This window comes from Wyeomyia smithii, chromosome 2, assembly GCF_029784165.1.
Source record: "Wyeomyia smithii strain HCP4-BCI-WySm-NY-G18 chromosome 2, ASM2978416v1, whole genome shotgun sequence".
Lineage (NCBI taxonomy): Eukaryota > Metazoa > Arthropoda > Insecta > Diptera > Culicidae > Wyeomyia > Wyeomyia smithii.
Window position 1 is genome coordinate 44,259,980 of NC_073695.1, and position 12,236 is coordinate 44,272,215.

The 12,236-nt window shown below is 37.7% G+C and overlaps 1 protein-coding gene across 2 annotated transcripts in view; it reads left to right on the forward strand.

The window, feature by feature from the left end:
- Nucleotides 1-12,236, forward strand: part of LOC129722762 (sodium-coupled monocarboxylate transporter 1) — a 207,792-nt gene that overhangs the window by 79,654 nt on the left and 115,902 nt on the right. For both annotated transcript variants that reach the window (XM_055676476.1, XM_055676477.1), the window contains one exon: nucleotides 7,878-8,000. In XM_055676476.1, the coding sequence (XP_055532451.1) occupies nucleotides 7,878-8,000 (123 nt within the window). The remainder of the gene's footprint in view (nucleotides 1-7,877; nucleotides 8,001-12,236) is intronic.

Sequence of the window (12,236 nt, forward strand, 5' to 3'; positions counted from 1 at the left end):
ATCACACTTCCAAGCTGAATTCCACGCGATTTATTTTCTCATCCTTAAGCAGGTATTAGACAAAGCGAATATTTGCTATTTTTCAATACAGATTTTATTTTGTGCAAATAAAAATCGTACCAAAAATAGCAAATGTTTGCTTCGTCTAATACCTGCTCTAGGAAAGTTTGCAATAGCAGCATGCTGTGGCAGTGTTACTGGAAAAAATCAATGGTCAGCCGTTCGTCAGACTTTCGATCTGCTTGGGGTGAATAACTTATACTACAAACATCGTAGCGCCTTATGGTCTTTAGAAGAGTTTTTTTCTAGGAAAATTTCCTACAAATACAGGTATTCTCGTTTTTGAAATGTGCGTAAAATCGATTTGTGCATAAAATCGAATCAAAACTTTTAATATTTTTTAAAGCCCAAAATTAACTTCCGTGATCGGAAATGTGCTAGTAAACATGTAAGGGATCATCCGACTAGTATGAAACGTGCGAAAGAGGGATTGGAAAAATTGACAACACATAAAACCAATATTAAGGGTCCAAAAATGAGAGTAACATAAAAGCGGGGTCGAAGAAGGTAATTATTTGCGTAACGTAATTAATAGACGTTCTCTAAAGTGCCGTGGGAAACTCACCCAGAACATATGCAAAATGCTTGAAAGGAATTACCTAAACCAATGGAATGGGTATGTGTGTATGTGAATTATATTGGTATGTGTGTATGCGTGTGTACGTGTGTATTTGTGTGTATGTGTGTGTGTGTATGTGTGTGTATGTGTAGTTGTGTGACTCACACATTCTTTTTACCCTCATACTGATGCTAACCTCCATTGAAAACTGCTCCTCTATCTTGCTACAGTACACATTTTATATAAAAGTTTAAGTAAATTACTCCAAAAGAGATTGTGTGCGTACGACGTCAAATATTTCACGCGTAAGACACGTATACACCCTTAAAAAAGTTCGCTGTTTCGCAAAAGAGGTCTTGTTGTTACTGTCTCCCGGTTTTCGGCAGATTCCCCAGTCTATATGGACGGCCCCTTATTTGTGAACCCTATATAACCCTTCATCAGGCACAATTAAATGAAGAAAACACACGAATTAAAAATGTGCTGGAAAAAAAGTGTGCGTAAAATCGAGGTAAAATGTGCGTAAAATCGAATTACGTAAAATCGAGGGTGCGTACAATCGAGGGTATTTATAATCGAGGTATACCTATATCTTGTATTGATATAATTCTAGGAGCCAACTGGACAACTCTAGAGTATAAATTTTGTAGAAGTGGATTTTCACATATAAAATTATATGGATAGAAATCGTAAAATATAGTTCCACCGATCGATCTGAAAAGTTGCACAGTTGTTATAGGACCCATAAGAAACACGAAAAGTGTATGGGAGTCAACATTCATTTCTTGTCCCACCCTAATTAGTTTGCTGCAGTAGTGTTGCTGAACAAATTCAAAGTTTAGCTGTTAGTTAGATTTTCAATCAGTTTGGGGTGAATAACTTTTCACTTTACAAATATCGTTGCACCTTATGGTCTCTAGAAAAGTTTTTTTCTAGGAAAATTTCCTACAAATATCATGTATTGATAAAATTTTAGGAGCCAACTGGACAAATCTAGAGAATTACTTTTAAAAAGGTGGATTTTCCATTACAAAATCGTATGGAAACCGATCCACCCATCGATCTGCAAATTTACACAGTTGTTATAGTACCAATAAGGAACACGAAAAGTGCATGGGAGCTAACATCCATGTTTTGTCCCACCCAAATGTCCATGTCAGGAGACAACCCTACCCGAGACAGTGCTTTGAAGTTCAAGATAGTGACTTCCGATTTCTGGAACATGGTCTAAAATGGTCAAATACTACACAATATGCGTATCTCTGGATTCGAGATGATGCTGAGAGCGGAAATTAACTCCCGACGCCATTTTGAAATTCATGATGATGACTTCCGGTTTTCTAAAAGCCAAAATTTACCAAATACCACCTAATGTTGATTTTTTGGGAATCGGTCTTGCTAAAAAATGCAGTATGGTATTCCAACATGGCGGTCAGGTTCAATATGGTTACTACCAACTTCGATGTCTGCAAAAGAATATTTTATTTTCCTCTCTTTCAGTGATACGTTTTTTTGAGTACTGTAAATTTCGACAAAAACGCATAAAGAATAAATTTTCAGTTAACGAGGGGCAACAAAATTACCTAACTCCAGTTTCACTACTTTATTAACATTGACATATGACCAGTTCCACAAAAAATGTCCCAGTTTTATTAATTTTTTAATTGTCATTTTTGATCTAGCTGAAACTTTGCATTGGCATTTCTATGGGCAAAAGATGTCATTTTGTGTTATTGATTGGTTTAATTTTTTGGAACACGACTCATTTTTGAGAAGCTATTTTGGGAATGTATAGATGATAACAAATATTTTTAGGGTCAAGACGGTAAATAAATTTTTTTTTCACAGGAAGTTTTTTTTGGAAGGAAAAAATATTATTTACAACTTTGCCAAAGACACTAAACAAACCGTTTTGACTTTAAAATATTTTTATTACCCCATACAGTGCTCTTTTGGAAAATCAAAATTTTTCTACTGCCAAAACGGTCTGGATGATCGGTATGGATTTTCGGCAAAGTTATAAATAACAATTTTGCCCTTTAAAAAAATTACCGCTCGAAAAAACAACAGATTTAAAAAAAGAATTTTTTTAATTTATATTTTTTTTTATTTTTCCATGATCGGATCGGTTTCATTGTTTAGATAATCTTTTGTAGTTGTTATAAACAAAAAATAGAATTAAAATAAATGACATTACAAATGTTTTTGGAGTCGTTTTGGCTCCAAAAATATTTGTAATGTAATTTTTTTCAATCTAATATTTTTATAAAAACTACAAAAGATAACATAAACAATGGAACCGGTCCGATCATGAAAAAATTTAAAAAAGCTATAAATTAAAAAAAAAAATTCCGACTGCCTCATTTTTTTGAGGGACAAACTTGTTATTTACAACTTTGCCGAAGACACTATGTCAATCAAACAAACCGTTTAAAAAATGAGATTTTAAGTTGATTAGTTTTTAATCTTTGTACTATTTTTCAGAAAAAAATTTTTTTTTCTAGAGTGTATATTTTTTCGGAAAGACAAAATTATTATTTACAAACTTGCCGTAAACGTCACGCCGATCAAACATGCTGTCGAAAAACCAATAATATTACCAAAACGGCTTGAAGTTTATTATCTACTCCTTCCAATTTCCAACATTTTTGAATTTGTATCGACCTAACCCAAAGAAACAAACGTTTTTGAGTTTTCTTGAAAAAAAAATATCCACGTGAAAAAAAAGTGAGGAAGTGGGTTTAATCAATGTCTTCGGTTGTCCACGAGAGGACCAGGGGTTCTAATATAAAGATTTTTGATAATTTAGTCTTGCCAGAATTATTTTTTCTATCGCAAAATTTGGAAAAATACTATTATAAATATTTAATTTATAAAATCAGCTTTAAAAAAATTGAATTTCTTTCTACGCAAACTGCGCAATGTTAGCTAGAGATTGATATATGTTTGAGCTTGGAAAAACATAAAATTTTAATTTAAAGCTTTATTTTAGAAATATTGGGGACTCCTAGATTTTTCACAGTGTATATATTTTAGAAGGGAAGTATATTATTTGCAACTTCGCCAAAAACACCACATCTATGAAATAACCCGTTTTTGATACGAAAGTCTTATTGTTAGTTTTTATTGGACTCTTGGTTCATTGAATTTGATTCAAGTTGCAGTACAAAGTTCCTTAAGTTACTGAAAATCTAACTTTGAGAGTATCGTCTAAACCTGGCTTCCCAATGCTACAGTCTTTGTTTACTGTCTGTTAAGGATTCGTTTCATGTTGCTGTTTGTTCTAATACCTATCCGCGCTGGCAGTCCGGTAGTCACATTGAGAACGTATTTGCAACAGAGCATCACAAAAGGAAACGAAAAATGTACTCCGTGTGTCTATTCGGCATTACTTGGAGGATGTCTTCGGGATTGCAAATGTAGGAAAGCGAAAAAGCTGAACGTCTGTATACGTTCTTGTCCGCACTACACAAACAGCGCGTTTTGGTAACAGCCTGAATCCACCGGAGACATTTTCCCGCTTTTTTTTTTATTTGCCTATGATGGATGTCATGTGACGGCTGTGGGAAGAAAAAGCGTATGCTCGGCACCTTAGCGACAGATTTCGTGCAAAGAAAAGGAAACTCGGCAATATAACATTAAAAAAAAAAACATTCGTGTATGGGAAGCTTGACAACAGTGTTAGTCGCAATATATTGTATCTGTCGGCTGTCTTTATTTTGCCAATACCACTACTTTTATAGAGGGACGCTCTCGGATGTCAAAAAAAACTGTCATTTTTCTCCTGCTCTAAACCAAGTGTCGCGGTGAACATATTTTTAAAGTCAAAACAGTTTGTTTGATCGATGTAGTATCTACGGCAAATTTGTAGACACTGAATTTATCTCAAAAAAAAAAAAAAAAAATGGGGAAACAAAATAAGTTTTTGGAAAACTAAAATTCTCTCTAAATATATTTTTAATCATGAATATATTTTTTACATAAGCTCATTTCAGAAATTAGTCGTGAATAAAAGAAATACTCACAGTACAAAATGACATTTTGAGCCCATGAGAACATCGATTATGATAATTTGACTTTTTTGATAATCAATGCAAATGAAAAAAATTTCCCAAACGCAGTAATGGAAAGGATAATAACGATAACAAAATAAAACAAGAATGTGCAAAAATAAAAATAAAACACAATATCGCAAGCTAGTTTAGGGGGCTAATAGCGGTCTTGACCGTCATCTATATTGTTTTTGGCACTTTACGTATGTTGTAGGATAAGTACAACGATACACGGTGCTGAGTCGAGAAAAATTCCAGCTCGAAAAGGTCCTCGACCACGGGGAGCCACGGAGATCAAGAATGTGCAAATATCAGTTTTCCGAAATATCGTTTAAAAACTAAACAGCCGAAGCAGAAGCGCAGTTCAGAGGTTTTAAAGGTTAGTAAAAAAACATTGTGATGCATGTAATGAAACTCACATATAATAAGAACAAAGTAGATCATTATTTGAAAAAGAAAACCCCGCTACAGATATTTTATTTACTCTGATCATGACAGTAAAAAATTGGATGAAAATAACTGAAAAGTAGCTGTGAAACATCGGCGAATCGATGAAAGAAAAAAATGCGTAAATTTTGAAGTTGAAAAGGAGACACGACGGTTCGGTTAACGTAGGATTACGACAGGCTGTCAATGTATTTCTTGCAATAGGTAAAAAATACACTCAATTGGGGTAAACCAAGTTAACGGTTTCAAGCGGTAATTTAGGAATAATTCTCTTTCCACTCTTAACTGATCAACACAGGTTTCGCACTAGAGCTCAAACTGGGAAAATAGGAAAGGTTTTCAGCCGTTTCTGTGAGCTTTGGTGCCCCTCGGAGCTCGGAAGTGCGTTTAAAAGCCGCAGAGTAATCGCTCGCTGGGTCATCGTTCCGACTTGGATAGGTGCATCAAAAATCACAGAAAAGGTTGAAAACCTATGATCTTAGTTTTTTTCCTACTCTCTGGAAATAATATGCTGATTATCTGCAGTTGATTTACGGTCTCTGGATATTTTGTCGGTTCAGGAAATGCTCATATTAGATGGTATTCGGCCATTTAGACTGTTTTCCAGAAGCCGAATTTTTCAAAATGGCATCCGAGGTCGATTTTTGGCCTCTGAGAATCATTTCGATTACAGAAACACATATTGGTCGCCATCCTGAATTTCAAAACGGAGCGGGGTTTGAAGTCAATTCCCAGACTCTGGGCATCACACTTCTTATGCTGAGGCCAAAAGTACCCCGGACTCGTATTTGATTCCAAAATAACCGGAAGTCATTATATTAGAAGTCAAAATAGCGTCTGGGATCTATTTTCGGCCTCGGATATCATCTCGGTTCCAAAAACACCCATATTGGATGGCATTTTGTCTTGTTTTCAGCTCTAAGCGGTCGACAACAGCGTTTTATACTAGACACGACATATTTCAAAAGTACAATAGTTAGCATCTGTTATGGGTTATGAGCATTTGAAAATGGAAAATTTTCGTGATGCTCTCAATGTTTACGATATTCCAATTTGCATCCTTATGCCGAAATGTTGCCGTAAGACGTAACTCTACGTCAAAATTAGGAAAACATGAAGTTGCACAAAGAGCCATAAGATGGCTTATTTATGAATAATTTACCATCTTCAATATACAAAAATTCAGGAGCCTCCGCTTTTTAAAAATCGATAACTGCGCCGGCTACGTCCTTATTGTAGCCTGAAAATAAACTACACCAAATACGGTTAAAACTTTTTCCGATCACTTTAAAATTAAAAATCTCCTGTAGTATTTTTCTGTAACAAAATTCTTTCACAACATAGTTATCATGATTCTAGAGCATATCTACATGATAAAAATGAACCCCCCTTTCAGTTTGGAAAAAGTTTATTTATTTTAATCTGCCCTCTTTAATCTTTTTTTTACACCCACCCTCGAATACCAGTAAAAGCCACTCGAGCGGTAATATTTGTTTACACATAATTTACTCATGTCAGCAATCATGGTTTCGTGGCTGCTTCCAATGGTGATGACTCGCGGCGGAGTGCTTCAAGTGGGACAATTAAACAGCAATTACGCTCGAGTGTGCGGCATTAGGGAATCAGAACGGCGGAATGAAATAAACCTACCGGTTATTAATGTTCCTTTCGCGCTTTCGTGATTGCACGTTGTTTGACGAGGGTGTGCATTTTTTGTTTGTTTGTATTATGAGTGGGCTCTAAAAGATTCAATTTTGATGATCCAATAAGGATTATTGGGATTGTTTTTTTTTTCTGTTGGTAAATAGGGATGCATTATTAGAACGCCAGAAGGGTCTAATCCTATCAAAAGTAGCAAGATATGTACTAATTATTGATTATCGCATCGCCTTAATGGATGCAATCAGATGTTATGTACACTTTTTTGCTCTAACAGCGTCGGTTCGGGAAGGAAAAAAACCTACGTTCGATGGGTGACGACGTACACTTAGCCGGGCTTTGAATTGTATAGGGCGCGGATGTCTTTATTGCTTAACGGTACACTCTGGAAGCTGCACGGAAATTTCTGACAGTCAAAAGATAAGGATTACAACACATAGTAGAGCTGCGTCGGTTTGAAGTTTAGAATTCGGCGGTAAAAAGATACACAAAGAAAAACGTTCTTTTCGTAGGGCTGGAGGTGGGATGGAAAATGGTGGATGAGGCGGGAACATAAAACGTATCGCATTAACATACTAATAAAATTTTTCTATTTATTCGTTAGTCAGAATTCGTCGTTGATTGTGCTGCAGGTGGGAGAGAGACAGGCGGCTCCCTAAATGCTGTGCAAAATTGCACGACGTTTTAGCTGGTTGTTATGAAAAGCACAGGAGCTGTGGTGCAAAAGCTCTGACAGATATAGGTTAACTCGCAACGGTTACGTTTATATGAAGTTGCTACTGGTTTTACACCGTTACTCACAGTGTTGTACTGTACTGTGCAGTACTTTTGAAACAGGAATTTTTCCACACACTATCTGGCAGATACAAGTCAAGAAACACAACTATCTAAAGATTTTTATCAATTAATACGAGCACGTCTTAACCAAAAGACGATACGTAACATTAACTAACACGGGGAGCTTCAAAGTACTACTTCTGTGTGCGGTTTACTGTTGCACTAAACTTTATGAGCCCCACGTTCTTAAAGTTTTACGCGGGCGCATATGGGCGGTACTTCTGTTTTACGACTGAATCATTTTTCGTTTATCTCTTTCGCAGAACCGTTGCAGCGGCCCTAAACTCGCTGTCGGCTGTCACGTGTGAGGATCTGCTGGTTTCCGGATTCGGGCTGAAAATTCCAGCGGAAAAGAGCCAAACCTACGCCAAGTGGATGTCTCTGGGGTAAGTCCTTGAGTAGAGTATTTAAAATAATTACGAACACACAACTAAATACACATACCTAAGTGCATTTTATTTATGTATAAGGGTTCTGTTTTGTGTTTGCTTGCAAGATATTATCGCACATAACTTCACGCTCAATTACAGCACGAAGATCGGAAGTGCCGTTCTCACTTTTTATTTTCTCCAACCTGTTTTCGGTTCGGGGGAGGTGCTTCCTGTCGAAGACACGCGGCGAAAGAAATGGCATAAAGATAAGACTATTCGGGCCAAAGTTTCCCCCTTCGTCTAACGTCATCATCAGCGTCCTTCCCCGTTTCGGCGTTACTCGGCTATATTGGAAAATGCTAATATTGATATCGGCCCGACTGGGTGGTTCCTTCGGGGAGCGACTTCCTTGTCACCAGCGGCTGAACAGGGATCAGTGAATGATAGCTCTACTTACAAGGCGCAGCACTTGCTCGACAGGGCGGCAGATGGAGAACACAGGTCGGTCATGTGTAAAACATTGCGAGATTCATCTCTTCATTTTACCGGAGTGGGGATTAGGGGCTCTGCTCCATCTTCCTGTCATAGGTGGGATCAATATGCTGATCCTTATTGCTGATGGTATAGAAGAAACTCGTTATTTTGGCGAAAATCGATTCGTTTCAACGGAGCCGCCCAGTTGTTAGCGATGTTTATTGGTGGAAAGCAGGAATGTGGGTATGTTTGTCAAAACACGAATTAAATCACATATAAAAATTGAAGTTCGAAATTATTCCCGGAAAGAGCGCTATGGTTGCTCACATTGTCCTAGTTTACCGCCCACTTTGTCGTTTCGATTACCCGGGTATCTTTTCCTTTGGTGTCAAGAGGTAACGTGATAAAGCATCTTTTCACCAGTTTCCGAGAGAAATAAAAAGTTGTACAAGTCATTGGATGTTTGCTGTAGCCTTTCCAGCAGCAGTACACGTACATGTAATGGAAAATTTTCAAATTGAGAAAACATGCTTCGGCTGCATAACTATGCGTAGGATATGAGTTTGGGTGGTGCGATGAGGGTTTTTTTTCAGGGTCTACCATTAACCCAAATGAGTTTTTAGATTTAAAGAAGTTACATTGGTATGGTCTGTATATATTGTTGTGAATTTCCCTGATTATATGAGTTTTGACGTTGTTAACATGGTTCTTACATCATACTGGCGGTTGTTCCTAAATATTGTTTCAATTTGGTTATTTCCACTAGTGATGATAGTCTTCATACCAAATTTCTTAAGTTTTTCACGTGTAAACGTGGATGACCTCTAGAAGATTTTTTTGTAGGTGTCGTTTATCAAAAATGAAAATAAGTTCTTTTATCATATCCATTTTGCTCAGAAATTTCAGAAATATTTTCGATTTCCTTTTTCATTGCTTTATTACCAAAAAAAAGACGGTAAAAAGAGGACGAGTTTTTGTTAGGAGGAGTGGTTAAAATGTAAATTTCAAATTGATCAGATTCCTACCAGCGATTGCATCTAAAAACGGAAGTCTGTTGTTTGATTCTGTTTCAAATATAAAGCGAATACTATGAACACCTTTCAATATCGCCCAAGTTTTCGCAGGTCATGCTGTCATAAAACACAAAAATATCATATACATCTTTACCACCGAACAATCCAGTAATAACTATTTTTAGTTTATTGTCCAAGTTAAAAAGATAAAATGCTCACAAAGACAACGTAACAGTGGTTTCCCCATTGGCGCTTCCTTCGTTTGTGTGTAAAATCTCCCTCGAAATGTAAAATAGTTGTCTTCCATGTATTTTAATTTCCCAAATATTGTCATTTTGTTGGAAGAAAAAAATTTTTTTTAAAGTTTATTTTTTATTATTTATTATTATTATTATCGCTGTTTTTTTAACACTAGAAAAATTATTTATTTATTTATTTGGCATTCCGTCATAATGACATGGCCTGATTTACAAATGATCGCTAATTTACTCGGTTACTAGCTGCCGCTCTCCAATCTCTGAGACACCGTGTACTCTCTGCCAGATCTAGCTCCACCTAGTCTACCCAATTTGCCCGCTGCGCCCCTGGGCGTCTTCTAACTACCGGATTCGAGGCAAACACCATCTTCGCAGGGTAGTTGTCCGGCATTCTTGCAACGTGCCCTGCCCAGCGTATTCGTCCAGCTTTGGCCACCTTCTGAATACGGGGTTCACCGTAGAGTCGCACGAGCTCATGGTTCATTTTTCGCCTTCATATTCCGTTCTCCTGCACGCCACCAAGGATCGTCCTTAGTACCCGTCGTTCGAAAACTCCAAGCACTCGCAGGTCCTCCTCGAGCATTGTCCACGTTTCATGCCCGTAGATAATACGCCTCCGGATTTCTCGGCTAGTATCATTGTCCTCAGCAACCAGTGAGCCAAGATAGACAAACTCATCGACTACCTCGAACTCATCGCCGTTGCTCGTAATGCTACTACCTAGGCGTCGTATTTATCTGCAACCCAATCCTCGCTGCTTCCCGTTTTAGTCTGGTGTACCGTTCTGTCACCGCCGCAGTTGTTCTGCCGACAATGTGCATATAATCAGCAAAGCAAACGATTTGACTTGATTTGTTGAAAATCGTACCCCGCGTGTAGCGCAATACTGAATAGCAGGCAGGAGAGACCATCACCCTGTTCAAAGCCCCCTGCGGGATTCAAATGGACCCGACAATCCACCCGAAATCCATACACAGAACTGCGTCCCATCCACCGTAGCCTTTATTAGTCTAATCAGCTTCCTCGGAAAGACGTTTCCGTCCATGACCTCCCATAGCTTTTTTTCGGTCGATAGTGTCATACGCGGCTTTAAAGTCAATGAATAGGTGGTGCGTGGGGGTTCTCTATTCACGACATTTCTGGAAGATCTGCCGTATGGTAAAGATTTGGTCCGTCGTAGGCCGTCCATTCACGAAGCCGGCCTGATAACTTCCCACAAATCTGTTGGCTAGGGGTGAGAGGCAGCGAAAAATGATTTGGGAAAGCACTTTGTAGGCTGCTTTCAGGACGGTGATCGCACGATACTTCCCGCAGTCCAATTTGTCGCCTTTCTTATAGATAGGGCAGATAACCCCATCCTTCCAGTCCTCCGGTAGCTGTTCTGTATTCCAAATTATTGCAATCAGCCGGTGCAACTAGGTGGCCAGCTTCTCCGGGCCCATCTTAATAAGCTCCGCTCCGAGGCCATCCTTCCCAGCTGATTTATTGTTTTTCTGTTGCTTGATAGCATCCTTAAATTCGCCTATCGTTGGGGCTGGCACGTCTTATACATTTGTCGCAACGGCGGGATCACTTTCTCCGCCGCCATGGTCTCCTGCCTGGGTGCCATTCAGGTGATCGTCGAAGTGCTGCTTCCACCTTTCGGTCACCTCACGATCGTCCGTCAGAATACTACCATCTTTATTCCGGCACATATTATAAACAAAAACTTGCGGTTTAAATGATTTCAAACTCATGCATCAATTTAACACCAGGATAAGATTAGCTTTTCAGAGTTAAATAAATGCAACTTTATAATGACAAAATAAGTTCCGTTTTTGGCAACACGCTTCTCGATTTTCAGTTGCCAAAAACGGAACTTTTTTTTTCTGAGAATTTTTTGCTTTTCATCATTTTGAATATTGGTAAACAACATTGAAATATTAGTTGGACATTACATTCACTTACGAGTGAAAATGCAACTGAGCACTTAAAGGCGCAACAAAGGATTAGTCTCATATATTCTTCTTCTTTTTGTCCTATATCTGAAGAGTCATGGGTTATTATTGAAAGAAGTGTTCAATTACGTTTGAGATAGGTAGCTTTGTGAAAAAGTATAGTTATTTAATAAATACTTGTATTTATTCCCTTCAAGTAATTTATAACAAAATGTATTTAACCGATTGTTCCACGGAACTGCGTCCGTAATATATAGAAAGACAACAACGTGGAAAAACAGTGCTTTTTGTCCTTGTAGCATTTTTAATATTCACAAAATTAAAATCGCTCGAAAAGCCATCATTGATAATTTGTTATAAAATTTTGAGTAAAGCTAGTCGCTTATCTCCATCTTGAAAATTATTATTCCCCAAATAAAATGTTAAGAAAACAATTTTTGTATTTTAGTGAAGATACGCTCCATTTCGAATAAAATGCACAAGATTGAGTTCAATGCATGAGTGGAGAGCAAACAAACAACAGCTGATGTACGGTGCTGCTAGAACCCTTAAACGCATCAATGATGTTTT